Source organism: Trichomycterus rosablanca, chromosome 8, assembly GCF_030014385.1.
Source record: "Trichomycterus rosablanca isolate fTriRos1 chromosome 8, fTriRos1.hap1, whole genome shotgun sequence".
Lineage (NCBI taxonomy): Eukaryota > Metazoa > Chordata > Actinopteri > Siluriformes > Trichomycteridae > Trichomycterus > Trichomycterus rosablanca.
In genome coordinates this window covers 17,763,862-17,791,550 of record NC_085995.1, presented here as the reverse complement: position 1 = coordinate 17,791,550, position 27,689 = coordinate 17,763,862, and the positions used below count along the sequence as shown (strand labels likewise).

Sequence of the window (27,689 nt, the reverse complement as noted above, 5' to 3'; positions counted from 1 at the left end):
ATTATATTAAAAACTCCTTGTATGTTCATACTTTAGAGAATAACTAGATGTATTTAAAAGTCTTGTCCTACGAGTAATATAATTTATATATTTGTAGTTTTTTGTTTTTTTTTCCTCTCCATTTTTTTCCCCAGTTTTCTTCCCTAATCTAGTCGTATCCAATTACCCTGATTGTGTAACACTTCACCTCTACCGATACAACCCTTCACTGCTGACTGAGGAGCTTCACAACTGACACACACCCCCTCCGACACGTGTGCAGTACCGACAGCATCTTTTCACCCGCACGAGGCGAGTTCATATGCGGAACAGCCTTGTGCCCCAGAGAGCCACACCCTGATCAGCATTATTCCCCAACTCTGCGCAGGTTCCATCAATCAGCCAGCAGAGGTCGTAATTGCACCAGCTATGAGGAACCCTGGTCCGGCTTTCCAACCCTGTGAACAACAGCCAATTGTTGTTCATGTAGCCGGCCAGCCCAGTCGGATAGCAGAGCTGAGATTCGATACGATGTATTCAAAATCCCAGCTCTGGTGTGCTAGCGTATTTTACCGCTGCACCACCTGAGCAGCTATATTTTTAAGTTTTAAAAAATACATGTATATAAATGCTATTAATGTCAATATATTTATCTAAACTGTTTACACTGTTTTATAGGGATTAGCCCTAAAATAATATCTGAATTTGAACAGCACACATAAAAATCATAAGAGAGTAATGATTAAGTAATTTGAAGAATGAAGAACAAACCACTATTGCCAGAAAAGTGATATAAGACCAATTAGATAACACATAAACAAAGCTATTACCAAAGCTGCAGCTCACTCAACAACTCATAAATCTTCAAAATTTTGCTAATCTGCCAATGTACCATGGCAAAACAAGAGCCATTAATGGGAGCAATAATTCTAAACTTTATGCTGCTTACTAAGCACACATGTATTGCTGTTTTTAGTCATATGGTCGACTACTATGGATGACTTTTAGACAATGACAGCCTACTATTAATCTGTTTATAATGGTATAATCTTAGCGGCCAGATAAATTAAATGGCAGCTAGACAAACAACTGCACATTAGCTAAATGTGGGTCAATGTATGTAATATATCAATCATTCATTATATGCAAGTGATGTTAAGTATAACAAATGATACCCCTGTAGTGTCTCATAATTGCTGCCTCATAATTAACAGCTTAATTCATGCGCCTTTGATTTCATATCTTACCCATATGCCTAAACTGAGATAGCTTCTGAAACTATCATAATCTTACTAATCTTTGTTTTGTGTAAAAGCAGGGAACAGTGCGTGATTTTTTACAGCCCTCTACTGTGTTCACCGCTGTGTGAAATAGTATTCGAGGCTGCAGCCAGCTCCAGTAGGACACAGGCACTGTACCTTTGTTCATGTCAATCAGCTGCTTCTTCTTCTGCTGCCGCTCTTGCTTCTCCCGCTCAGCTTTCTCCTTCGCCAGCTTGGCCCTCTTGATCTTCTCCTCCATTTCCCTCTTCTTGTGGTTCTCCTTCACAGCCTCCTGGAGAGGGAGAGAGACAGAGAGTGAACAAGAGAAAAAGTCAGAAAATAAGGGGATAAGAGAGAGAAAATACATGGACCCGAGTTGCGCTGGTGTTCTGTGGCATCCCAGCACAATGAGACACCCACTGCTCACAGCACAAAACTAAAGTATGTCTGCCTCTGCAGCACAAAAATAACACTCCACATATCACTAACTGAATGTCAACCGAAATACACTATTGTGAACACACAATTGCAACAGAACTCCAGAAAGCTGCCATGCCGAGATTATTACAACTACTGAGCTCGTATTCTGTAGAAATGTGAAAGATATTGTTTTTGTACTCTGCTGATGGAGAGAGACATGCATCATACATGTTGACAGAAACAGGAGACAGAAACCCACGGATGCCATAGAAATAAATAGAGAAGAGAAAGAAATGCAATATAAGGCAATGGCTGTGCATATAAATCATTAAATACAAGGAATTTGTTTTTGCTGTGTAGAACACTACAACAGAACCGTAATATATTATGATCTGTTGTCAGACAGGTGATCAGATTTGAGCTAAACAGAGCAGTCCTGACAGCATGTCATTTAAAATAAGCAGCGCACACCCGGTGTACTGACATCATGGCTCATAAATCTTAAATAAATTTAATATTTTAGGCTAATGAGTCCAAAATTGTGTTCACCAATATGAGAGAGGATTTACTGGCTATTACGGCCCTTGTTCTTGGAGTCTTTTTTTTTTTTTTTTTGAGGTCGTCAGGCATCTCATTAGTTTATGCCATGATACAATTCCACAATCATGTTTTGAAAATCAGTCTTTAATAGATCCACAATCTTTAAATACAACAGAGTGTCAACTTACACCTGACTGTCATCCACATTTATGTAATACTGGATCATTTTCCAATACAACCAAGTACATCCCCATATCAGAAAAAGTTGGGACAGTATGGAAAATGCAAATAAAATAAAAATGCAGTGTTTCTTACATTTAATTTGACTTTCATTTGATTGCCGACAGATTTAACCCAAGATATGTTTTCATGTTTTGTCTGATCAACTTCATTTCATTTGTTAATATACCTTCATTCCTGCATTTCAGGTCTGCAACACACTGGGCCAATTTAGGGCTAGTAATGAGGTGAAAAAACTAAATAATGATGTGATTCTAAACAGGTGATGTCAACATGTGATTGTAATCATGGTTTGGTACAAAAGCAGCATCCAGGAAAGGCTGAGTATTTGATGAGCAAAGATGACCAGAAGATCTCCAGTTTGTCAACAAATGCGTGAGCAAATAATTAAAATGTACCTCAAAGAAAGATAGGAAGGGACTTGCATATTTCTCCCTCTGCAGTGCATGACATCATTAAACGATTCAAGGAATCGGGAGGAATTTCAGTGCATAAAGCCCAAGGGCGCAAGCTTAAGCTGAACGCCCGTGATCTTTGATCCCTCAGACGACACTGCATCAAAAACCACCACTTAACAATAGCTGATATAACCACATGGGCAATTAATTACTTTGGCAAACTTTTGTAAAGCACTACAGTACAAAGTTACATGCACAAACGCCACCTAAAACTTTACTTTGCAAAAAAGAAGCCTTATGTTAACCATGTCCAGAAGCAGCGTCGACTTCTCTGGGCTCAGAGGCATCTAGGATGGACCATCACACAGTGGAATGGCAGTATTACAAAGTGGTAAATGCTTTACTGTCCCAACCTTTTTTGGAATGTGTTGCATGCCTGAAATGCAGGAATGGATGTTTATTAATAAATTAAATGAAGTTGAGCAGACAAAACATGAAATATCTCAGGTTAATCCTGTCTGCAATCAAATAAAAGTCAATGTAAGAAACTTAGTGTTTTTTTTTATTTGAGTTTTTCATGCTGTCTTAACGTTTTCTGATTTGGGATTGTATAATTTTATAGAAGTCAGATGATAACATATTAAACTAAACATGGGATGTTACCAACTTTTGCATACTTTTGAATTTAATTTGATGTAAACTAATCAAATACATTCTGAGCAGTTTGCAAATCTCAAACAACAATCGAAATCAGCAAAACTATCTGCCAAATATTATGATTTTTAATTTTCATGCATAGCTACAAATTAATTTCTTCAGGCGAGAAATGTTTCCCCAGTAAATGTACAAACAGTTTTGATGGCAAACATGATTATACAACATAATCATTTTGCCCTAATAAAACATGCAAACACTCTCACTGCCATGGCAATGTTTTGCTTTTTTGTTATGCACAGTTTTTGTGTGTTTGTTTGTTTTTTGCCCAGGGCAGTATTGCAGATTTTATTAGGTTCCTAACTGAATTTCACATTTTAAAACATGGTCATGAGATTTACAATCCCACTTATACTTGAAAAGCACCAGCTACAAATATTCAAATGTTTAATACTTTAAACAAATACTAAAAAGACATTACCACAAAGCATCTAGTATTTAGATTCACTGTTGGCACTGTTGCAACTACAAACAAATAAGAGAGTTACTGATTTATGTTTTAAACAGATGATACAGTGCATATATTCACTCTTATGCCAAATTGTGCCACCAAAATGATTATTGAAAGTTCTGCCCCTGCTTAATATAAAACCAATAATATATATTGTAATAATAATACATACCTCAATAAATACTAATTTTTGTATGCTATGCATACACCATAAAAAGATTACATGTATATAGTACCATACTGTACATTTTTATTCGTATTGCTTGTTTTTATACTGTAAGTGAATGTTGTATGTATACAAGTTGTTGTTGTCTGATGTAAGCTGCTGTAACAAAGAAATTTCCTGCAAAGGATCAAAAAAGAATCTATCTATCTACAGTGTATCACAAAAGTGAGTACACCCCTCACATTTCTGCAAATATTTTATTATATCTTTTCATGGGACAACACTATAGAAATAAAACTTGGATATAACTTAGAGTAGTCAGTGTACAACTTGTATAGCAGTGTAGATTTACTGTCTTCTGAAAATAACTCAACACACAGCCATTAATGTCTACATAGCTGGCAACATAAGTGAGTACACCCCACAGTGAACATGTCCAAATTGTGCCCAAAGTGTCAATATTTTGTGTGACCACCATTATTATCCAGCACTGCCTTAACCCTCCTGGGCATGGAATTCACCAGAGCTGCACAGGTTGCTACTGGAATCCTCTTCCACTCCTCCATGATGACATCACGGAGCTGGTGGATGTTAGACACCTTGAACTCCTCCACCTTCCACTTGAGGATGCGCCACAGGTGCTCAATTGGGTTTAGTCCATCACCTTTACCTTCAGCTTCCTCAGCAAGGCAGTTGTCATCTTGGAGGTTGTGTTTGGGGTCGTTATCCTGTTGGAAAACATGCCAGTTTTCGAAGGGAGGGGATCATGCTCTGTTTCAGAATGTCACAGTACATGTTGGAATTCATATTTCCCTCAGTGAACTGCAGCTCCCCAGTGCCAGCAACACTCATGCAGCCCAAGACCATGATGCTACCACCACCATGCTTGACTGTAGGCAAGATACAGTTGTCTTGGTACTTCTCACCAGGGCGCCGCCACACATGCTGGACACCATCTGAGCCAAACAAGTTTATCTTGGTCTCGTCAGACCACAGGGCATTCCAGTAATCCATGTTCTTGGACTGCTTGTCTTCAGCAAACTGTTTGCGGGCTTTCTTGTGCGTCAGCTTCCTTCTGGGATGACGACCATGCAGACCGAGTTGATGCAGTGTGCGGCGTATGGTCTGAGCACTGACAGGCTGACCTCCCACGTCTTCAACCTCTGCAGCAATGCTGGCAGCACTCATGTGTCTATTTTTTAAAGCCAACCTCTGGATATGACGCCGAACACGTGGACTCAACTTCTTTGGTTGACCCTGGCGAAGCCTGTTCCGAGTGGAACCTGTCCTGGAAAACCGCTGTATGACCTTGGCCACCATGCTGTAGCTCAGTTTCAGGGTGTTAGCAATCTTCTTATAGCCCAGGCCATCTTTGTGGAGAGCAACAATTCTATTTCTCACATCCTCAGAGAGTTCTTTGCCATGAGGTGCCATGTTGAATATCCAGTGGCCAGTATGAGAGAATTATACCCAAAACACCTAATTTAACTGCCCTGCTCCCCATTTACACCTGGGACCTTGACACATGACACCAGGGAGGGACAACGACACATTTGGGCACAATTTGGACATGTTCACTGTGGGGTGTACTCACTTATGTTGCCAGCTATTTAGACATTAATGGCTGTGTGTTGAGTTATTTTCAGAAGACAGTAAATCTACACTGCTATACAAGCTGTACACTGACTACTCTAAGTTACAGGGGTTGGACAAAATAACTGAAACACCTGTCATTTTAGTGTGGGAGGTTTCATGGCTAAATTGGACCAGTCTGGTGGCCAATCTTCATTAATTGCACATTGCACCAGTAAGAGCAGAGTGTGAAGGTTCAATTAGCAGGGTAAGAGCACAGTTTTGCTCAAAATATTGCAATGCACACAACATTATGGGTGACATACCAGAGTTCAAAAGAGGACAAATTGTTGGTGCACGTCTTGCTGGCGCATCTGTGACCAAGACAGCAAGTCTTTGTGATGTATCAAGAGCCACGGTATCCAGGGTAATGTCAGCATACCACCAAGAAGGACAAACCACATCCAACAGGATTAACTGTGGACGCAAGAGGAAGCTGTCTGAAAGGGATGTTCGGGTGCTAACCCGGATTGTATCCAAAAAACATAAAACCACGGCTGCCCAAATCACGGCAGAATTAAATGTGCACCTCAACTCTCCTGTTTCCACCAGAACTGTCCGTCGGGAGCTCCACAGGGTCAATATACACGGCCGGGCTGCTATAGCCAAACCTTCGGTCACTCGTGCCAATGCCAAACGTCGGTTTCAATGGTGCAAGGAGCGCAAATCTTGGGCTGTGGACAATGTGAAACATGTATTGTTCTCTGATGAGTCCACCTTTACTGTTTTCCCCACATCCGGGAGAGTTACGGTGTGGAGAAGCCCCAAAGAAGCGTACCACCCAGACTGTTGCATGCCCAGAGTGAAGCATGGGGGTGGATCAGTGATGGTTTGGGCTGCCATATCATGGCATTCCCTTGGCCCAATACTTGTGCTAGATGGGCGCGTCACTGCCAAGGACTACCGAACCATTCTGGAGGACCATGTGCATCCAATGGCGGTGCCGTGTATCAGGATGACAATGCACCAATACACACAGCAAGACTGGTGAAAGATTGGTTTGATGAACATGAAAGTGAAGTTGAACATCTCCCATGGCCTGCACAGTCACCAGATCTAAATATTATTGAGCCACTTTGGGGTGTTTTGGAGAAGCGAGTCAGGAAACGTTTTCCTCCACCAGCATCACGTAGTGACCTGGCCACTATCCTGCAAGAAGAATGGCTTAAAATCCCTCTGACCACTGTGCAGGACTTGTATATGTCATTTCCAAGACGAATTGACGCTGTATTGGCTGCAAAAGGAGGCCCTACACCATACTAATAAATTATTGTGGTCTAAAACCAGGTGTTTCAGTTATTTTGTCCAACCCCTGTATATCCAAGTTTTATTTCTATAGTGTTGTCCCATGAAAAGATATAATGAAATATTTGCAGAAATGTGAGGGGTGTACTCACTTTTGTGATACACTGTATATACGCCCTGCCACAAAACAAAAATGGTCCAGGAATGGTTTGAGGAGCACAACAACGAGTTTGAAGTGTTGACTTGGCCTCCAAATTCCCCAGATCTCAATCCAATCAAGCATCTGTGGGATGTGCTGGACAAACAAAGTCCAATCCATGGAGGCCCCACCCCGCAACTTACAGGAGTTAAAAGATCTGCTGCTAACATCTTGGTGCCAGATACCACAGCACACCTTCAGGGGTCTAGTGGTGTCCATGCCTTGATGGGTCAGGGCTGTGTTGGCAGCAAAATGGGGACCAACACAATATTAGGAAGGTGGTCATAATGTTATGCCTAATCTGTATATATATGTATATATGTAGGGACAGTGGTAGCCTAGTGGGTAGAGCTTTGGGCTATCAACCGGAAGATTGGCGGTTCAAATCCAGGCTCTGCTATGTTGCCACTGTTGGGTCCTTGAGCAAGACCCTTAACCCTGTCTGCTCCAGGGGCGCCGTACAATGGCTGACCCTGCGCTCTGACCCCAGCTTCTAAACAAGCTGGGATATGCGAAGAAAGAATTTCATTGTACTGTACACCTGTATAAGTATATATGACAAATAAAGGATATCTATCTATCTATCTATCAATATATATATACAGTATATAGCTTTTATCAACACTTTTGTTAGTAAATTATGCACTTTGCACCTCTGTTATTACACAACATTTCACATTAATCAAGTAGCTAAAAATAACCATCTCATTTGACAGTATCTTAATTCATTACGTCTTTATGCTCAATTACCACTTTAAATGGTTTTCATTCAGCCGTGTAGCATATTTTATTAAGCATTTCAGAAAAAGACGAAGATCTAGCATTTTTAAACAGTAAAGTTTAGTAGATATGACACAATAGTAAACAAAAGTAAAAATATACCTAATTAAAAAAAAAAAACAATCTGACGTTATATTTAATCAGAGAATAAACATTCATAAATAATGGCCACATTAGCTTCTAAATATTGTAGATATTACATAAAAATGTAAACATTATTGTTGATGTTAAATTAAGTGTGTTATTATTTGTGTCGTTAAACTGTATACCTTTATGTAGTGACTGCAGATGTCTTTTCATGCATTGAATTCAAATCAAGAGCAATTTTTTTCTAAAATGCTTTCTACTGCCTCATCCTTTACTTCATTAATGGCACTATATATATGCGAAAAAGTTAGAACACCTCATGAGAACCTTTGTCTTTTTTAACATATTTAAACATATGGACATTTAAGCTTCATTTGAACATTATTGAGAGATAAAGCTTGTATAACTAAACAAAAAAAATGTTTAATTCATTGTGAGGAAAAAGTTAGGACACCCTATGCCCTAATAACTGGTATTTCCCCCCTTGGCTGAAATAACCTTAATTAGACATTTCCTATAACCATCTACCAGTCTCTGACATCAACTGGGAGAAAGTTTTTTCCCACTCCTTCATGCAGAATTTCTTCAGCTGTATGAGGTTTGAGGAGTTTCTTGCATGCACAGCCCGTTTGAAATCACCCCACAGCATCTCAGGATTAAGATCCAGGCTTTGACTTGGACATTCCAGAACTCTCCATTTCTTTCTTTTGAGCCATTCCTTCATGGATTTACTGGATTTACGTGTTTGGGGTCGTTGGCATGTTGCATGGTCCACCTCCGCTTCAGCTTCAGTTTTTGGACAGATGCTCTTACATTATCCTCAAGCACCCTCGGATACAGTGAAGAATTCATCGTGGGTTCTATAATGGAGAGCTTGCCAGGCCCTGCTGCTGCAAAGCAGCCCCAAACCATGACATTTCCACCTCCATGCTTCACAGTTGGTATGAGGTTCTTGTGCTCAAATGCTGTGTTTGGTTTATGCCAAACATGTCTTCTGTTACTGTGCCCAAATAATGCAACTTTGGATTCATCTGTCCACAGCACATTGTTCCAGAAGTCCTGGTCTTTGTCTAGGTGTTCTCTGGTAAACTTTAGTCTTGCCCTGATGTTTTTTTTTTTGACAGCAAGGGTTTCCTCCTTGTACACCTCCCATGAAAATCAAACTTGTGCAGTCTCTTTCTGATGGTAGATGCATGTACCTTGCTATCAACTGTGTCAAGAGCTACCTGTAGGTCCCATGATGATGTAATAATAATGTAGGATTATTGGAGACTTTTTTACACATCTTGCTCTTGGGCTGAATTTGCTAGGACGGCCTGATCTGGCCATGTTGGCAGTTGTTTTAAATGTTCACCACTTGTACATTATATTCCGGACAGTGGAATGGCTGATTTCTAATGGTTTTGAGATCTTTTTAAATCTCTTCCGAGACTCATATGCAGCTACAACTTTCTTTCTGAAGGTCTCACTCTTTCTGAGTGCTCTTTAGATCTTACCATGATGATACCACTCACTTCAACACTCAAGAGCAAACCAAACTAATGTCTGAGGTTTAAATAAAACTCCAATTTCCTCTAACGTTGGTCTAATCATTGCAGCTGATGTGGTACACCTGATTCTAATTTTAGACATTTTAAGTAGTAATAAATGTGGGGGTGTCCTAACTTTATCCTCACAATAAATTTCCATTTTTGTTCATTACATTTTACAACTTGTGTTAAAAAGTAATTTTAACATTTTTTTGTTTAGTTATATAAGCTCCATCTCTCAATACTTGTATAAATGACGCTCAAATGTTCACATGTTTAAATATGTTTAAAAAGACAAAGGTTTTCTTGTGGTGTCCTAACTTTTTCACATGACTGTGTATATACTGTATATATATATATATATATATATATATATATATATACGTATATATATATATATATACTGTATATATACAGTATACACAGTGTATCACAAAAGTGAGTACACCCCTCACATTTCTGCAAATATTTTATTATATCTTTTCATGGGACAACACTATAGAAATAAAACTTGGATATAACTTAGAGTAGTCAGTGTACAACTTGTATAGCAGTGTAGATTTACTGTCTTCTGAAAATAACTCAACACACAGCCATTAATGTCTAAATGGCTGGCAACATAAGTGAGTACACCCCACAGTGAACATGTCCAAATTGTGCCCAAAGTGTCATTATTTTGTGTGACCACCATTATTATCCAGCACTGCCTTAACCCTCCTGGGCATGGAATTCACCAGAGCTGCACAGGTTGCTACTGGAATCCTCTTCCACTCCTCCATGATGACATCACTTAGCTGGTGGATGTTAGACACCGAACTCCTCCACCTTCCACTTGAGGATGCGCCACAGGTGCTTAATTGGGTTTAGTCCATCACCTTTACCTTCAGCTTCCTCAGCAAGGCAGTTGTCATCTTGGAGGTTGTGTTTGGGGTCGTTATCCTGTTGGAAAACTGCCATGAGGCCCAGTTTTCGAAGGGAGGGGATCATGCTCTGTTTCAGAATGTCACAGTACATGTTGGAATTCATGTTTCCCTCAATGAACTGCAGCTCCCCAGTGCCAGCAACACTCATGCAGCCCAAGACCATGATGCTACCACCACCATGCTTGACTGTAGGCAAGATACAGTTGTCTTGGTACTTCTCACCAGGGCGCCGCCACACATGCTGGACACCATCTGAGCCAAACAAGTTTATCTTGGTCTCGTCAGACCACAGGGCATTCCAGTAATCCATGTTCTTGGACTGCTTGTCTTCAGCAAACTGTTTGCTGGCTTTCTTGTGCGTCAGCTTCCTTCTGGGATGACGACCATGCAGACCGAGTTGATGCAGTGTGCGGCGTATGGTCTGAGCACTGACAGGCTGACCTCCCACGTCTTCAACCTCTGCAGCAATGCTGGCAGCACTCATGTGTCTATTTTTTAAAGCCAACCTCTGGATATGACGCCGAACACGTGGACTCAACTTCTTTGGTCGACCCTGACGAAGCCTGTTCCGAGTGGAACCTGTCCTGGAAAACAGCTGTATGACCTTGGCCACCATGCTGTAGCTCAGTTTCAGGGTGTTAGCAATCTTCTTATAGCCCAGGCCATCTTTGTGGAGAGCAACAATTCTATTTCTCACATCCTCAGAGAGTTCTTTGCCATGAGGTGCCATGTTGAATATCCAGTGGCCAGTATGAGAGAATTGTACCCAAAACACCAAATTTAACAGCCGTGCTCCCCATTTACACCTGGGACCTTGACACATGACACCAGGGAGGGACAACGACACATTTGGGCACAATTTGGACATGTTCACTGTGGGGTGTACTCACTTATGTTGCCAGCCATTTAGACATTAATGGCTGTGTGTTGAGTTATTTTCAGAAGACAGTAAATCTACACTGCTATACAAGCTGTACACTGACTACTCTAAGTTATATCCAAGTTTCATGTCTATAGTGTTGTCCCTTGAAAAGATATAATGAAATATTTGCAGAAATGTGAGGGGTGTACTCACTTTTGTGATACACTGTATACAGTATATACTTGCAATTTAAAATATAATACTTTACTCTGAACACTGTGTGCTCAAACAGGGTCAAGTCTCTTTTAAAACTTTTTCTTTTATTTCTTTCATCATTTAAAATATATTGCCAGCTTAAGGCAGCCACACATATTAGATGCCTTCATTAGATGCCCAGAGTAAGGTCAAGGGCAATGTACTTGAAAATGTGACTCTCTGTACTGTGTGTGCCTTGGCGCCATTAGTCAGGCGAAAAAAGAAAAGAGAGAATGACCAGAGGAAGTACTTAATGCCACCACCGATCATCCAGATGTATTTCTTTTTCTACTCTAATGCTGCCTTTACAATGCGGTAATTTACAAAACACAATTTGCTAGAAAATAAATTTATTTTCAAAGACTAATCTTTTTATAGCCATGCTGTGCTGAATCCTTGAGGGAGTGCCTTGTCATGTGTAGCTAGGCTTTGATCAGCAGGATGAAATATGGGATATGTGACAGTGTTCCTCAGATAAGAAGACCTTGCCATTCACAGTAATTGATTTTGAAAACTGAGCATACCTTATGGACAGTATATCTATTCTCTGACCTATTTTCATCTATTTGTTTTGCCAGGGAAGTGGTTGGGCTGTGAGATTGGGAAATTTAATTAAATATTTTCTTTTACATTGCAATGTTTTAAAATCTATACATTAAGATGTATAGTTAAAAAGCTCTAAAAGCCTTTTTTGACTTTACCAATAACCAGTTTAGCTAAACCACCTAAGCTGGGGGAGACCATGTGGTGATGCAGCACCACGCTGACACATTCCACCTCAAACTAATAAATTTAAGGGATTATGCAACTGCAGTTTGGAACCTAGACGTTCAGTCATAGCTTGTACAACACATTCATAGCATAGATTACTTATCGTATGTGCTAACTAGATATGCTTACTTATCAATAGTGGCTAATTTAAGATAAAGATTAAGATAATTCTACCAAAGTAGAAAAATAAGCATGTTTTACACAAACACACAGACACTGTGTTACAAAGTCTTCATGTAATGAGCTTTGTAAAATTGCAATTCATAGAAGGCTGCCATTCAGAAACCTGATTTATTAAAGGCCAATGCACAAAGATGCATGACTTGATATAATGGCTGCAACTTTTCTGAACAATAAAATCAGAACAATAAAAAATATGGTTAAATAAATTGATTTAATCCAATTTTGAAATGTATATGAATTAGTTTTTGAAGAAATCCAAGCAGTCCAATTTCTTCAACCAAAAAAAATATATATATACTGCCAACTGATAGGTTTGATGTGGGATTTTTACAAAACATATTTTAATTTAATTGATCAGCATTTAAAAATCAGCATTTAAAACTTAATTATGACAAAGGAATTTTTAAGTAAAGGGATTTTTCGATTTTCATAAGATGCACTGACCTGATCTAATATGCATAAAATTAAAATGCTACAAAATTAATTACAATCTTAAATCTTTGAAAACTTCACCTGTCTTTTTTTAATGCATTTTCTCCCCTTTTCTCTCGATTTTTAGCGTGTCCAATTTTTACCCAATTGCGTTATGCTTCCTCTCTACTGGTGCTGACCCTTGCCCTAACTGAGGACAGCGAACTGACACACTCCCCCTCCGACACGTGTGCAGTAGCCGACTGCATCTTTTCACCTGCACGAGGCGAGTTCATATGCAGAACAGTTTTGTGTACAAGGAGCCACACCCTAATTGCATTATTCCCCAACTCTGTGCAGACGCCATCAACCAGCCAGCAGAGGTCGTAATTGCATCAGTTATGAGATCCCTATCTGGCTCTTCCCTCCCTGTATGAACAACAAGCCAATCGTTGTTCATATAGACGTCCAGTCCAGCCGAATGGCAGAGCTGAGTTTCAAACCGATGAGTTCGAAATGTCAGCTCTAGTGTGCTAGAGCAGTGGTCCCCAACCACCGGGCTGCGGACCAGTACCAGTCCGTGGGTCATTTATTACCGGGCCGCACAGAAATAATTTGAGATTGCTACATCAGAAATTACATTTTAAATCCCCTGCCGATCAGTGAAATTCTTATATGAAACCGGCCCATGGTGCAAAAAAGGTTGGGGACCACTGTGCTAGAGTGTTTTATTGCTGCGCCACCTGAGCGGCATGTTTTATAAAAACAAACAAAAATGACACTGAGATGGCTGGAAAAAAAGAACCAGTATATTCTCCTGTATTTGACCTAAAAGAAGTGCAGATTAATAAATAAATTAAAAAAGGCTCTGGACTCACCAAGAATATGGTGCAAAAATTGGCCAGGTCCCCGAAAAAGTCCTCAACGCTGACAGAGTGTGGATCAAAGGCAAAGTAGCTCCCCAGGCTCTCATAAAGCTTCTGCATGTTCTTGTGCATGGTGGAGAGCTTTTCGTACTGCTCTCGAGAATGTTTGGCAAAGCCGTGAGAAGGAGTCAGTTAATGGAAAAATAACAAGAAACTGGGTTTACAGAACAAACAGATATGCATACATACATACATACATACATACATACACACCTTTTATAATTAACATCAAGGTCACATAAGAAAAAAAAGGCATGTGCCTTTTTCATAACCATCTTTATCTGACTTGTCAGTGCCAGAGTATACTAATACCTATAGCAGAGGAGTGACAGAAAAGCATTTTGTATTCATAGTACAAACACAGATAGTGGAGGGAATAGCTGACGGCAGTAATTGTTTCATGGATTCTTGGCACAAAAGTGGGATCAGTCTGCATGCATTGCATTTTACAGCATTTTACTGAACTGTTATTGGCAGCTTCTGTCCAAAATGTGTAACCTCACTATTTACTGGCATAGCATGAATTACCACCACCTACTTTTATGTGCATAAACAAAAATATAGAAATACAAAACAGGCACATATTTTTTTTTTTGCATAAGCACTACAATATAGACATAAGCATTGTTACTAGAAGACAAATGAACAAGGTGTGTGTTCTTTGCAGGATGGTAAAATTAATGATACAAATCAGAACGATTTTGTTTTACAACCCCAAATCAGAAAAAGTTGGGACAGCATGGAAAATGCTAATAATAATAAAAAAAAACACAGAGTTTCTTACATTTACTTTGACTTTTATTTGATTGCAGACAGGATGAACCTGAGATATTTCATGTTTTGTCTGCTCAACTTCATTTCATTTATTAATAAACATCCATTCCTGCATTTCAGGCCCACAACACATTCCAAAAAAGTTGGGACAGTAAAACATTTACTACTTCGTAATGTTGCCATTCCTTTTCACCACACTTAAAAGACGTTTTGGCACCGAGAATACCAAGCAATTTAGTGTTTTAGGTTTTATTTTGTCCCATTCATCCTGCAAACACGTCTTAAGATGTACAACAGTACGGGGTTGTTGTTGTCGCATTTTTTCGTTTCAAAATTCTCCACACATTCTCCATTGGGGACAGGTCAGGACTGCAGGCAGGCCAGTCCAGTATTCGTACCCTCTTCTTCCGCAGCCATGCCTTTGTAATGTGTGCAGCATGTGGTTTTGCATTGTCTTGTTGAAAAATGCATAGACATCCCTGGAAAATTCTTGAATCGTTTGATGACATTATGCACTGTAGAGGGAGAAATATGCAAATCCCTTTCAATCTTTCTTTGTGGTACATTGTTTTTAAACATTTCATTAATTTTCTTTCACATTGGTTGACAAACTGGAGATCCTCTGATCATCTTTGCTCATCAAAGACTCCTGGATGCTGCTTTTGTACCAAACCATGATTACAATCACCTGTTGACATCACCTGTTTGGAATCACATCATTATTTAGTTTTTTCACCTCATTACTAGCCCTAAATTGCTCCCATCCCAACTTTTTTGCAATGTGTTGCAGGTCTGAAATGCAGGAATAGAGGTATATTAACAAATGAAATGAAGTTGAGCAGACAAAAAAATATCTCGGGTTTAAACTGTCTGCAAGGAAATAAAAGTCAAAGTAAATGTAAGAAACACTGCATTTTTATTTTATTTGCATTATTTATACTGTCCCAACTTTTTCTGATTTGGGGTTGTATTATGAATTGTAAACACCCAGGTCTTAAAATTTATTTTTCTAAACTTCTCTAAAATTTGTTTTAATTAAGTAACGATTCGCATAAACCAAACTTTTTTAAGAAAATCAGACCTGCACTGTGTGTGCATTGTTGGACTAAGCTTTAATTGGAACACCTCACTGTTGTCAAATCATAGCCAAGAGTTTACATATCCATCCAAGTCTACTCTGTAAACCATTAAAAATGTGTTAAAATACATATTTTTAGTTTGTCATTATAGGCTTGCCAATTTGTCTATTATTGTTAAATTCAGTAAAGACCAATTTTTTTTATTAAACATGTATGCTGCAAAATTATTAACAGTATAACTGTTATACCATAATATACACAGATTTTTTTATCGTCATAAAAATGTACAAGAAAATCTAAACTAAAAAGCATTTACTTTATTTTTAGTGATATGCCTTATGTGGCTGTTGTTAGTTAGTGCTGGTGTGAACTGAATTAGCTTGCTTAGCCTAATAATCTGTTAATTACTGCAGCGACAGTTAAATGATAATAGATGTTGTTGTTGATGTTAGGGAACTGCATATAAAAATGCATCATAAATATTTACTGTGCTGTTGGGAGGTGCAACATCCAGAAATGTCAGCAAATTCTCTTAAAGTGACAACATCCTGTGGTCTGATGAGTCCACCTTTTAAATTACTTTCGGAAATAATAAACATCATGTTCTCTGGTCCAAAGAGTAAAAGAAACTCTTTACTATCTATCTCTCTATTGTTACCAACAAAGTTTAATCACCAGCATCTGTCATAGTATGGGGTTGAGTCAGTGCCCAAGCGCCCAATGTATTTTACTGTGATGGCAGCATTAATGCAGAAAAGTACATTGATATTATAGCACAACATATGTTGCCTTCAAGACGACATATTTTCCAGGGATGTCCATGAATTTTTCAAAAAGACAATGCAAAACCACATGCTGCACATATTACAAAGGCATAGCTGTGAAAAAATAGGGTACGAGTACTGGACTGGCCTGTCTGCAATCCTGACCAGTCAACTATAATGTGTAGAGAATTTTAATATGAAAAACGTAATATGACAACCCCATATTTTAAAATGAAAACAACAACCCTATGTTTGCAGGAAGTATGGAACAAGATTCAAGTATTGTGGAAAGGAATGGCAACATTACAAAGTGGTCAATGCTTTACTGTCCATACTTTTTTGAAATGTGCTGTAGGCCTAAATTGTAGGAATAAATGTATATTAACAAAAAATGTGTTGACCAGACAGAACATGAAATATATTAGGTTCATACTGTCTGAAATGATGTAAAAGTTAATTTAAAAACTGAACTGCTTTTTTTCTGCACCTTCCATACTGTCCCAACATTTTTCTGATTTGGGGTTGTAAATTATTTCAAAAATCTGAAAAATAAACATTAAAAGTATTCCAGACACACTGATCAACATGCATATTTTGTTCCCCACACTGTAAAATTACAGCAAAACATTTAACATTTTATATACAAAGAAGTCTTAACTAAAACATATCTAAACCTCTTTCGAAAGCTAAGTGCAACACTGCTACGTTTAAGGACCAGTATAAATTATCTACCCTGTTTACCTTTGTGTATGTGAGAGTTAATAAAGTAGTGCACTTTTCCCATAGGTGAGGCCAAAAGTCGCCTTAATAAATCTTCTCCAACCCACTTCCATTAATGTTGATTTAATGCTGTCCTGCGAGGCCCCTAGCTTTATTTTAAGAGCCTGGTGGAGAGACTTCTATTCTCTCACAACACTGTCAGAGCCTTCTGGCCAAACTCATTGCAAATTGGGCGAAAAGGTTACATAATCACTGGCCTGCAAATGTACAAGTCTAGTAGTCAGAAGCTCTTGTTTAGATCTAGAGCATGTCAACCAAAGAAGAAGGAGCATTAACTGCTTACAGAAAGAACAGAGAAAGGGAGGGAGGGTGAAAGGGAGGTAAGGTCAGCAGCAGAACTTGGACCTGTCAAACCTGGGTCCTGACAGTCAAAGTGAAAAAAAAAATAAAAAGAAATAAAACTTAAACATTCCAGAAAAGAGTCAGATCTTAAACTCACACTTCATCCTAGGAACACATACAATAGAAAGCTGAAAAGAATACACATACTCTTCACAAGATTTAGTTCAGCAGTCAATGAACTGAAAGCACACAGATCATTCTACACTATCAAACACCAAATACCCATTCAAATTTTTATTCCAATCTGGCTAGAATTATATGAACCAGTAATTGAACCCATTGCTTTGCATTGTAAAGAGGTTTGGGGAACATTTACCAAAGCTTTAATAAAATGGGACAAACATCCAAAAAAATTGCTCGTACTGAATTCTGCAAAATCATTCTACTAGTTCACAAAAATACCACACATAATGCAGAGCAGAATTATGCAGATTCCATTTACATGTGAAAAGAAGTGATCCAGAATCATACAATGCCAAAGTTCTGCAATGCCAAGAGCTGTGCCAAGTCCCCTTACAGAGCTGGTCCTGAATCTGAACTCCCCAACACACACTAACAGCACAGCACTTCCTGACCAGCCTGGCCACAAACCTGTTACAATTACTAAATCATAACACAACAAATGCAAATGTACTGCAACCACTGGAAAATGAAACTACAGTACAAAGATGTAGTTATCTGGCCCTAAATCAACAGTACACTGTTGCAGAGTACCTGAGCACAGCGACTGATCATAAACACAAAACCACCCTGACAAAGTACTGACTCGGCGCTCACTAATTATTCATTGGAATCGAATCAGGGAGCTGTGCTCTCATTTATGCTAAAGATTCATCCGTTATGCTCACTCTATTTCATTATGGAGTCGTGCGTAAACGACTCCATGAATCGGTTCACTTGTTAAAGAGATTCAGTCGTGGTCCAGGCCTTGAAAAACAACTGTATAAACCGATCAGAACTTCCAAATTCAGATTTCAATCTCTTTATTGGTTGTAGATTCATAAGTGAAAGTTTAGTGAACGAATTACCAGTTTAAGCTTTTTACCGTGAAAGCCGAGAGAATAAATGATCTAAGACAGTTTTCGTTAGTTAGGTGGACAAACACAGTTGGATATAGGTTTATATATTCTGTAAATATTCTGGAAACATACAAAAAGAAAAACAAGTGGATTACATCCCTAATGGAACAACACACAAATATAGATTTGGTCTCAATTTGAAGAAGAGAAGCTCAGGTAAGCAGCGGTAGTGATTTTTTTTTTTTTATGCTCATTTATTTGAAGTAAAGCGGATAACATAAATGTGATCGTGAGATTCTGCTGGTTTGTTTGATATAAATATTGTCAATATTGTCAATATTTATACATACATGTATACAGCCGTGTAATGATACACAATGTAAATACTGTAATTCTGTCAGAATTTATAAGACCTACAATGTTTTGTGTTTTTAATATAAATTGTAAACAAAATAAGCTAAAATACAGGCAGTGACCTGCCATTGTACTTTAAGTTTACGTTATATTGTATCGTATATCGCCACTTCTCAAAAGCATATCAAGATATGAGTTTTTTAGTCATATCACCCAGCCCTACTCACATGCTGAATGTCGAGACGAAAAAGTTACAAGAACGGCTGGCTTCCCCCAGAGCAGAGAGCACACACTACAGCACAAATGTGGTAAAAAACTGATCTTAACTGAATGTATACAGGAGATGAGCAGCTTGAAAGCTTCACTTTTGAAGGGCACTTCATTCACTTGCCATTTATATTGTGATATATAGTTTTTTTCACCTTTGCCATGTTCTATGATTTTTTTTTTCCTTTTTGAAATACCTGATAGCTGGTGAATTTTATTTATTTTTATTTATTTTATATTTTATTTAATTTTTACTATTATTAAGAAATTTAATTTAAAATTTACTCTAGAATGAAATGCCTCCGAAAGTCGGTCATTGGTCAAAATGGCCATGAGATACGCAAAATGTTATGACAAATTGTAAATATGTGATACTGCCTATAATAGTGGTACAGTTATAACAACAAAATTACCGAGATATTCAACCAAACTCTCCTTTAGTCTTCTGTCTATAGTGGCTGATAAAAAGATACAAGAAACTGGCTCAGTGAACATAGTAAAAACAATTAAAATTGTACCAACTGAATGTCACCACACTGCAGAGCACTTCTGGATAGGATCCAAAGTAATTAACACGACACCTTGAATATGGATCAACAGTTTGCTGCAGACAGACTCAACACTACTTGTTCCTGCATAGCACAGTCATGGTCCTGTCACCTTCTGAAAGCTGTCAACACAGCCGTGATTGTCAGATTACATCTCTCATGATTCCGTCATGTGAAAGTATGCCACAAAATAATCAGCAGCTGAGCAAACTGTAAACTATTCATTGGATCAATTTTTTATAAGCTATCTACTGATCAATGCGCCAATACAGACCACACTTTGTTTGCCTCTTTTGCATATTTGCCACACTTACATGTTTCAGATCATAAGATATATGATGATTTATTAAAAAATGAATGCTGCTCAGCCCTACCTGACCCTATGTGAAAAATGACTTGCCACCTTAGCTACTAAATCAACTAGTTAATCAAATTCAATTGATGATTGGGGTTCTATTCATTAGCCACAGCCATTTATGGTTTAAGATCTGTTGAATCTAAGCATCACAAAAATAGAACATGTCTGGCAATGTTAGACAGGCTAGAAGGTCATGTAAAACTTGTAATGCCACAATTTACAAAAAGATATTTAAATAAATATGCGAAACAAAGTCACTGAAATCTGCCAGTCTCAAAAGGGTTAAAAAGTGGTGCAGTTGTAAAACACGCTAGCACACCAGAGCTTGGATTTCGAATACATCGTATCAAATCTCAGCTCTGCCATCCGGCTCGGTTGGGCGGCTGCATGAACAACGATTGGCTGTTGTTCATAGGGTAGGACAAGCCGGATAAGGACTCCTCATGACTGAGCAAACTGCGACCTCTGCTGACTGGTTCATGGAATCTGCACAGAGTCGAGGAATAATGCTGATCGGGGTGTGGCTCTCCGTGCACAAAGCTGATCGGCATATGAAATCGCCTCGTGCAGGTGAAAAGATGCAGTCTGCTACTGCACACGTGTCAGAGGGGGAGTGTGTCAGTCTTGCTTTCCTCAGTCGGGGCAGGGGTCAGCTCCAGTGGAGAGGAAGCATAACGCAATTGGGTAAAAATTAGACATGCTAAAAAATCGGGGGAAAAGGGAGAAAATGCATTAAAAAAGGGTTAAAAAGCCATCGCTAATGCTCTCACAATATAGCAAACCACAGTAAGAGTCATTGGAACAGTGATGAACCCTCCCATAAGTGACAGGCCTCATTTATTCATTCATTTTTTCATTCATTCATTTAGCGTCTACATTTACCACTGTTTTCTCCTGGTCAGGGTTGTGGTAGGTCTGTCTCATTAGGCAAAAGGCAGGAAACAGGTTGCCAGTCCATCACAGGGCAGAAATACATGCAACCCCCACCATCCAATGACATATACACACAGTGACACTTAAGGTATTTTTTAGGACCTCCATTTGGCCTGACTGCATATCTTTGGACTTGTGAGAGTAAACCAGAGAACCAGGAGAAAACTGACGCAAGAAACACAGAAAACATGCACTGTACACAGAAAGGCCCTTCTTGCTGTGAGGAGACAGCACTACCCACTGCGCCAGTGTGTTGCCCATGGGTGGTATAGGGTTTGAATAAATCTTTACCTTCAATAAATAGATGCTCATTAAAAGTTGGGTTTTGTGTTTACTTAAGTTGTCTTTATCATAATACAATTAGTTGGAAGATCTGAAATAGTTAAATGTGACAAATTAGCTAAAAAAGAAGAAATCAGATGTGGGCAAGTACTTTTTCACAGCATTGTATGTGCTGATTTAAATGTTAATTATGAAAGTACTATCTAAAATCACTCACTCACTTTCTTAACCACTTATCCAATTAGGGTCGCAGGGGGTGCTGGAGCCTATCCCAGCTTTTCAATGGGCGCAAAGCACACAGTAACACCCTAGATGGGGTGCCATCACAGGGCAGACACACATACATAAACACACCCATTCACCACAATTCAGTGTCTCCAATTAACCTGACTGCATGTTTTTGGACTGTGGGAGGAAACTGGAGCTCCCAGAGGAAACCCCACGCAGACATGGGGAGAACATGCAAACTCTGCACAGAAAGGACCCGGACCACCCTGCCTGGGGATCGAACCCAGGATCTTCTTGCTGTGAGGTGACAGTGCAACCCACTGAGCCACCATGCCGCTCACTATCTGAAATTGTGGCAGCAATGATGAGGTCTAAGATTTTAATACTACATTTTGTAAAGTGTTGAGTAATTTTAGCACTCAAAAAATAATAATAAAAGTATAACATATAAAAAAGAATGGATATGCATGAGCTGATTCACACAATTCACTGCAGAATATTAATTAGAAAAAAAATTTATTGGTGGTCTGGTGTGGATAAAAACATGTATTGTTTGTAGTACAAAGAGCGTAAAACCCCAGCATGCTCAAAAATGGTAGGAGACATTTAGATTAGCTGTACATAGGTTCAGTAGTAGCATTTTTCTAATCAGAGATCACAAAAAGTAAAACATATACAGTGGTACCTTGTAACTCAGCATATCCTAAACTCAAAAACGTTGAAACTCAACACCCTTCATCAAGAAATTTGTACCCTTAAACTCAATGTTTCCCTTAAACTCAACGTGTTCAGTTTTTTTTTTTTAAGTAATTTCATTTCAAATGAACAATAAACAGTTGCAAAGTGTGCATATGAGACGAAACTGCATTTGTGTGCAATAACCATCAGATTCACTCTGGAAGCTCCACATGTATCTGTGTTTAGCTGGATTTTCCTCATTGTTTAACTTTTAAACTTGTGTTACAGCTCGGGGTGCTGAGAAATTGTAAGAATCAGCTTCTTATTTGTGTTTTATATTATATTTGTGTTATCTTCAGTGCAGAAGTGTCAAAAACAACCCCATTATTTTACATTAGCCAATATGCAAGTCCACGGGACCATGGAACTCATTAACAGGTTTCCCATACATCCTTATGGGAAAAAATACCTTGAAACGCAACGCCTTTTAAACTCAATGCCAGTCCCAGAACCAACTGGCATTGAGTTTCAAGGTACCCTTGTATATACAATCTACTAAAAATCACACATTTACACACTGCTCAGATTCTTAAGTATGCACACAAACAACACACACAACAGCCCATACAAAACAATTAAATGGAAATGACAGGTTTTAGCCCTTTTTCTCTGATTTTTAAAGTCCCTGGTCAGCAAGCAAAGCTGACAGCTGCGAGTAAGTTCTGCATGTAGATCAGCTGTGCAGTGGCAGAGGCAGTCTCAATCAGAACACTGTTTTCCACATTTCCCCAAGAACACATACTGATCAAGGTGCTATTTCACCCTTCCACATTGACTAATAATTACAGCCTGGGCCCACTTCCCAATCCCCAGTGGGACATGTCAAAAATAATGGCAAAGTGCCAGATAAGTGAATTTCTCCCTCCTGCAAGAGGTTGTAACCCCCTGTTACCACAAGCTGGATCACATCAAATCAAAGCTAAAATCCTTTCAAAAATGAAAAACTGGTTTCACTGTCATAATATAGTACCAAAAATGTATTACCCAAATAAAACAAATAATCTTTACACATATAAATACAACTTTACATAAATACAACTAGCTAATTGGATTTATTATAAATATAAACATTCTTTCATTTATTGTCTTTTACCATTGCTTTATCCTACTCAGGGTTATGGTGGATACAATTCACTAGACAAAAGGTAGGAAACCAACAAACAAACAAACACACAAACACACGAAAACCGAAGAACTAGAAAATACTGTTGACAGGTTTGACAGGTACAGTGGGGTCAAAAAGTATTTAGTCAGCCAGAGAGGTCTGTAATTTTCATCATAGGTACACTTCAACTATGAGAGACAAAATGAAAAAAAAAAAATCCAGGAAATAACATTGTAGGATTTTTAAAGAATTTATTTGTAAATTATGGTGGAAAATAAGTATTTGGTCACCCACAAACAAGCAAGATTTCTGGCTCTCACAGACCTGTAACTTCTTCTTTAAGAAGCTCTTCTGTCCTCCACTCGTTACCTGTAGTAATGGCACCTGTTTGACCTTGTTATCTGTATAAAAGACACCTGTCCACAGCCTCAAACAGTCAGACTCCAAACTCAACCATGGCCAAGACCAAAGAGCTGTCGAAGGACAACAGGAAGAAAATTGTAGACCTGCACCAGGCTGGGAAGAGTGAATCTACATTAGGCAAGCAGGTTGGTGTGAATAAATCAACTGTGGGAGCAATTGTAAAAAAATGGAAGACATACAAGACCATTGATAATCTCCCTCGATCTGGGGCCCCACGCAAGATCTCATCCCGTGGGGTCAAAATGATCATGAGAACGGTGAGCAAAAATCCCAGAACTACACGGAGGGACCTGATGAATGACCTACAGAGAGCTGGGACCAAAGTAACAAAGGCTACCATCAGTAACACACTACGCCGAGAGGGACTCAAATCCTGCAGTGCCAGGCGTGGCCAAAATGGGCCAAAATACCAGCTACAGTGTGTGCAAACCTGGTGAAGACTTACAGGAATCGTTTGACCTCTGTCATTGCCAACAAAGGTTATGTTACAAAGTATTGAGTTGAACTTTTGTTATTGACCAAATACTTATTTTCCACCATAATTTACAAATAAATTCTTAAAAAATCCTACAATGTGATTTCCTGGATTTTTTTTTCTCATTTTGTCTCTCATAGTTGAAGTGTACCTATGATGAAAATTACAGACCTCTCTCATCTTTCTAAGTAGGAGAACTTGCACAATCAGTGGCTGACTAAATACTTCTTGGCCCCACTGTAACTATGTCAACAAACATAGGTTAAAGTCCGATTAAACAACTAGCTGGCAAATTAAATAAGCAGGTGAATTGGTAATAAGTAAGGGTATAAAAGGAGGATCCACCAAAGTCTCAATCTTTTAGTTATGGCACATCACACTGTGTCAAATTAATCAACCAGTTTAAAAAAGCATTTGTCAATGCAAGATAGAAAATAATATGTGATTCACACTTTAGCATACAACCACTGATGAATGTGCATGACCTTTAAGCCCTCAGATGGCAGTGCATAATAAACTGTCATGCTATGGTGACAAATATAGTATGTGCACATAAGCTATTAAAAACTGGTCATTCTAAAATACTGAAAATCTTGTACAAATCTTGTTCAACAGAATTAGTCTAGTTTTTATATACATAAACACCGATCAGACATAACATTATGACCACCTTCTTAATATTGACCCATCGAGGCATGGACTCCACTAGACCCCTGAAGGTGTGCTGTGGTATCTGGCACCAAGATGTTAGCAGCAGATTGGATTGAGATCTGGCGAACTTGGAGGACAAGTCAAAACCTAAAACTCGTTGTTGTGCTCCTCAAACAATTCCTGAACCACAGCCGTCAGGAAATACCGTTTACATGAAAGAGAGTACATGATCTGCAACAATGCTTAGATAGGTGGTACGTGTCAAAGTAACATCCACATGGATGGCAGGACCCACGGTCTTCCAACAGAACATTGCCCAAAGCATCACACTGCCTCTGCTGGCTTGCCTTCTTCCCATAGTGCATCCTGGTGCCATGTGTTCCCCAGTTAATCAATGCACACGCACTCGGCCATCCACGTGATGTAAAAGAAAACATGACTCATCAGACCAGACCACCTTCTTCCACTGTTCTGTGGTCCAGTTTCGATTTTCACGTGCCCATTGTTGGCGCTATCGGCGATGGACAGGGGTCAGCATGGACACCCTGACTGGTCTGCGGCTATGCAGCCCCATATGCAACAAACTGCGATGCACTGTGTATTCTGACCTCTCTATCAGAACCAGCATTAACTTCTTCAGCAATTTGAGCAACAGTAGCTCGTCTGTTGGATCAGACCACACTGGCCAGCATTCGCTCCCCACGTGCATCAATGAGCCTTGGCCACCCATGACTCTGTCGCCGGTTTACCACTGTTCCTTCCTTGGACCACTTTTGATAGAACCAACACTTAGCAGACATGTGACAGTATACAGTCTAAGTAACTGAGGGTTAACAACCTTGCTAAGGAGCCCAACAGTGGCAGCCCGACAATGGTGAGGCTTGAACCACTTTCAGATTACTTGTCCAGTACCCTACAACTGCTCGACTTATGACTGTTTTTAAGATCTAGTTTTATAAAATATGTTATGTAAATAAAGATAAATATATGTGGGAGCACATCCTTATGTTGGCATTCATCACTGTCTTATAAAATGAATACTAAAATTAAAGTTCATTTACCTAAACATTTTAGTATTTAAATATTAATGAGCCTATAATGTTGGACAGACAAAGAGGGTGCACAGTAGTGCTAAACTAATAGCATCTATTCATCTAAAGCAAGGCAGGTAAAATATGTTGTAAGATAAAAAAAAAAATCTAATTTAATGCAGTAAATGTGGTGTGTTGTCACTTATCTCTACTCGATTAACAGGGAGATGAATCCCAATAGAAATAGACCCACAAACAATCAAATATTAATATCAGCAAAGCCAGATCCAAACAGAATAATCACGTTGTTTACAGGACCAACTCAAATGTGAAGTATACTAAAAGATTTAATGGAAGATTGATTTGATTATCCCCGGGCAGATTTTGTGGCTTAAGCTGCTATTGTTTTGAAGAATGCTGTCATGAAAAAGCCTTGATTCTAAGGACCTGGTGGAATTTCTCTCCGGTGAAAGCACAGCGATGGGAGTGCGGGGTGTTTACAATCTAAACATCTGCCGAGTGTGCCTGAGGACACTTCACTAAAGGTCATCTCTTGTGTTTGTGCCATCAGCTCATCGGATGTCAGTGGTGCATCAAAACACATATTTAGTGCAGATTTAGAACAGCTGAGTCACACTGGTTGACTGTTGTACCAACATTTTATGAAATAAAGAATTATTTTACTATCAATCAGATTTATGCCAGTTACAGGTATATGATGCAACCAGTAATACTGTAGAGCATGATCAGCTTCATAAATACGTACACTTCTGCAATTGCAATATGTGCAATAATTACTTATTTACATTTAATTGTGTTTTTGACACACACACACACACACACACACACACACACACACACACACACATATACAGTGTATCACAAAAGTGAGTACACCCCTCACATTTCTGCAGATATTTAAGTATATCTTTTCATGGGACAACACTGACAAAATGACACTTTGACACAATGAAAAGTAGTCTGTGTGCAGCTTATATAACAGTGTAAATTTATTCTTCCCTCAAAATAACTCAATATACAGCCATTAATGTCTAAACCACCGGCAACAAAAGTGAGTACACCCCTAAGAGACTACACCCCTAAATGTCCAAATTGAGCACTGCTTGTCATTTTCCCTCCAAAATGTCATGTGATTTGTTAGTGTTACTAGGTCTCAGGTGTGCATAGGGAGCAGGTGTGTTCAATTTAGTAGTACAGCTCTCACACTCTCTCATACTGGTCACTGAAAGTTCCAACATGGCACCTCATGGCAAAGAACTCTCTGAGGATCTTAAAAGATGAATTGTTGCGCTACATGAAGATGGCCAAGGCTACAAGAAGATTGCCAACACCCTGAAACTGAGCTGCAGCACAGTGGCCAAGATCATCCAGCGTTTTAAAAGAGCAGGGTCCACTCAGAACAGACCTCGCGTTGGTCGTCCAAAGAAGCTGAGTGCACGTGCTCAGCGTCACATCCAACTGCTGTCTTTGAAAGATAGGCGCAGGAGTGCTGTTAGCATTGCTGCAGAGATTGAAAAGGTGGGGGGTCAGCCTGTCAGTGCTCA

At 39.0% G+C, this 27,689-nt stretch overlaps 1 protein-coding gene across 4 annotated transcripts in view; it reads right to left on the bottom strand.

The window, feature by feature from the left end:
- diaph2 (diaphanous-related formin 2) overlaps positions 1-27,689 on the bottom strand; it is a 496,954-nt gene that overhangs the window by 99,723 nt on the left and 369,542 nt on the right. For all 4 annotated transcript variants that reach the window (XM_063000538.1, XM_063000542.1, XM_063000539.1 and 1 more), the window contains 2 exons: positions 13,926-14,091; positions 1,398-1,533 (listed from right to left, as the gene is read on the bottom strand). In XM_063000538.1, coding sequence (XP_062856608.1) covers positions 1,398-1,533; positions 13,926-14,091 — 302 coding nt within the window. The remainder of the gene's footprint in view (positions 1-1,397; positions 1,534-13,925; positions 14,092-27,689) is intronic.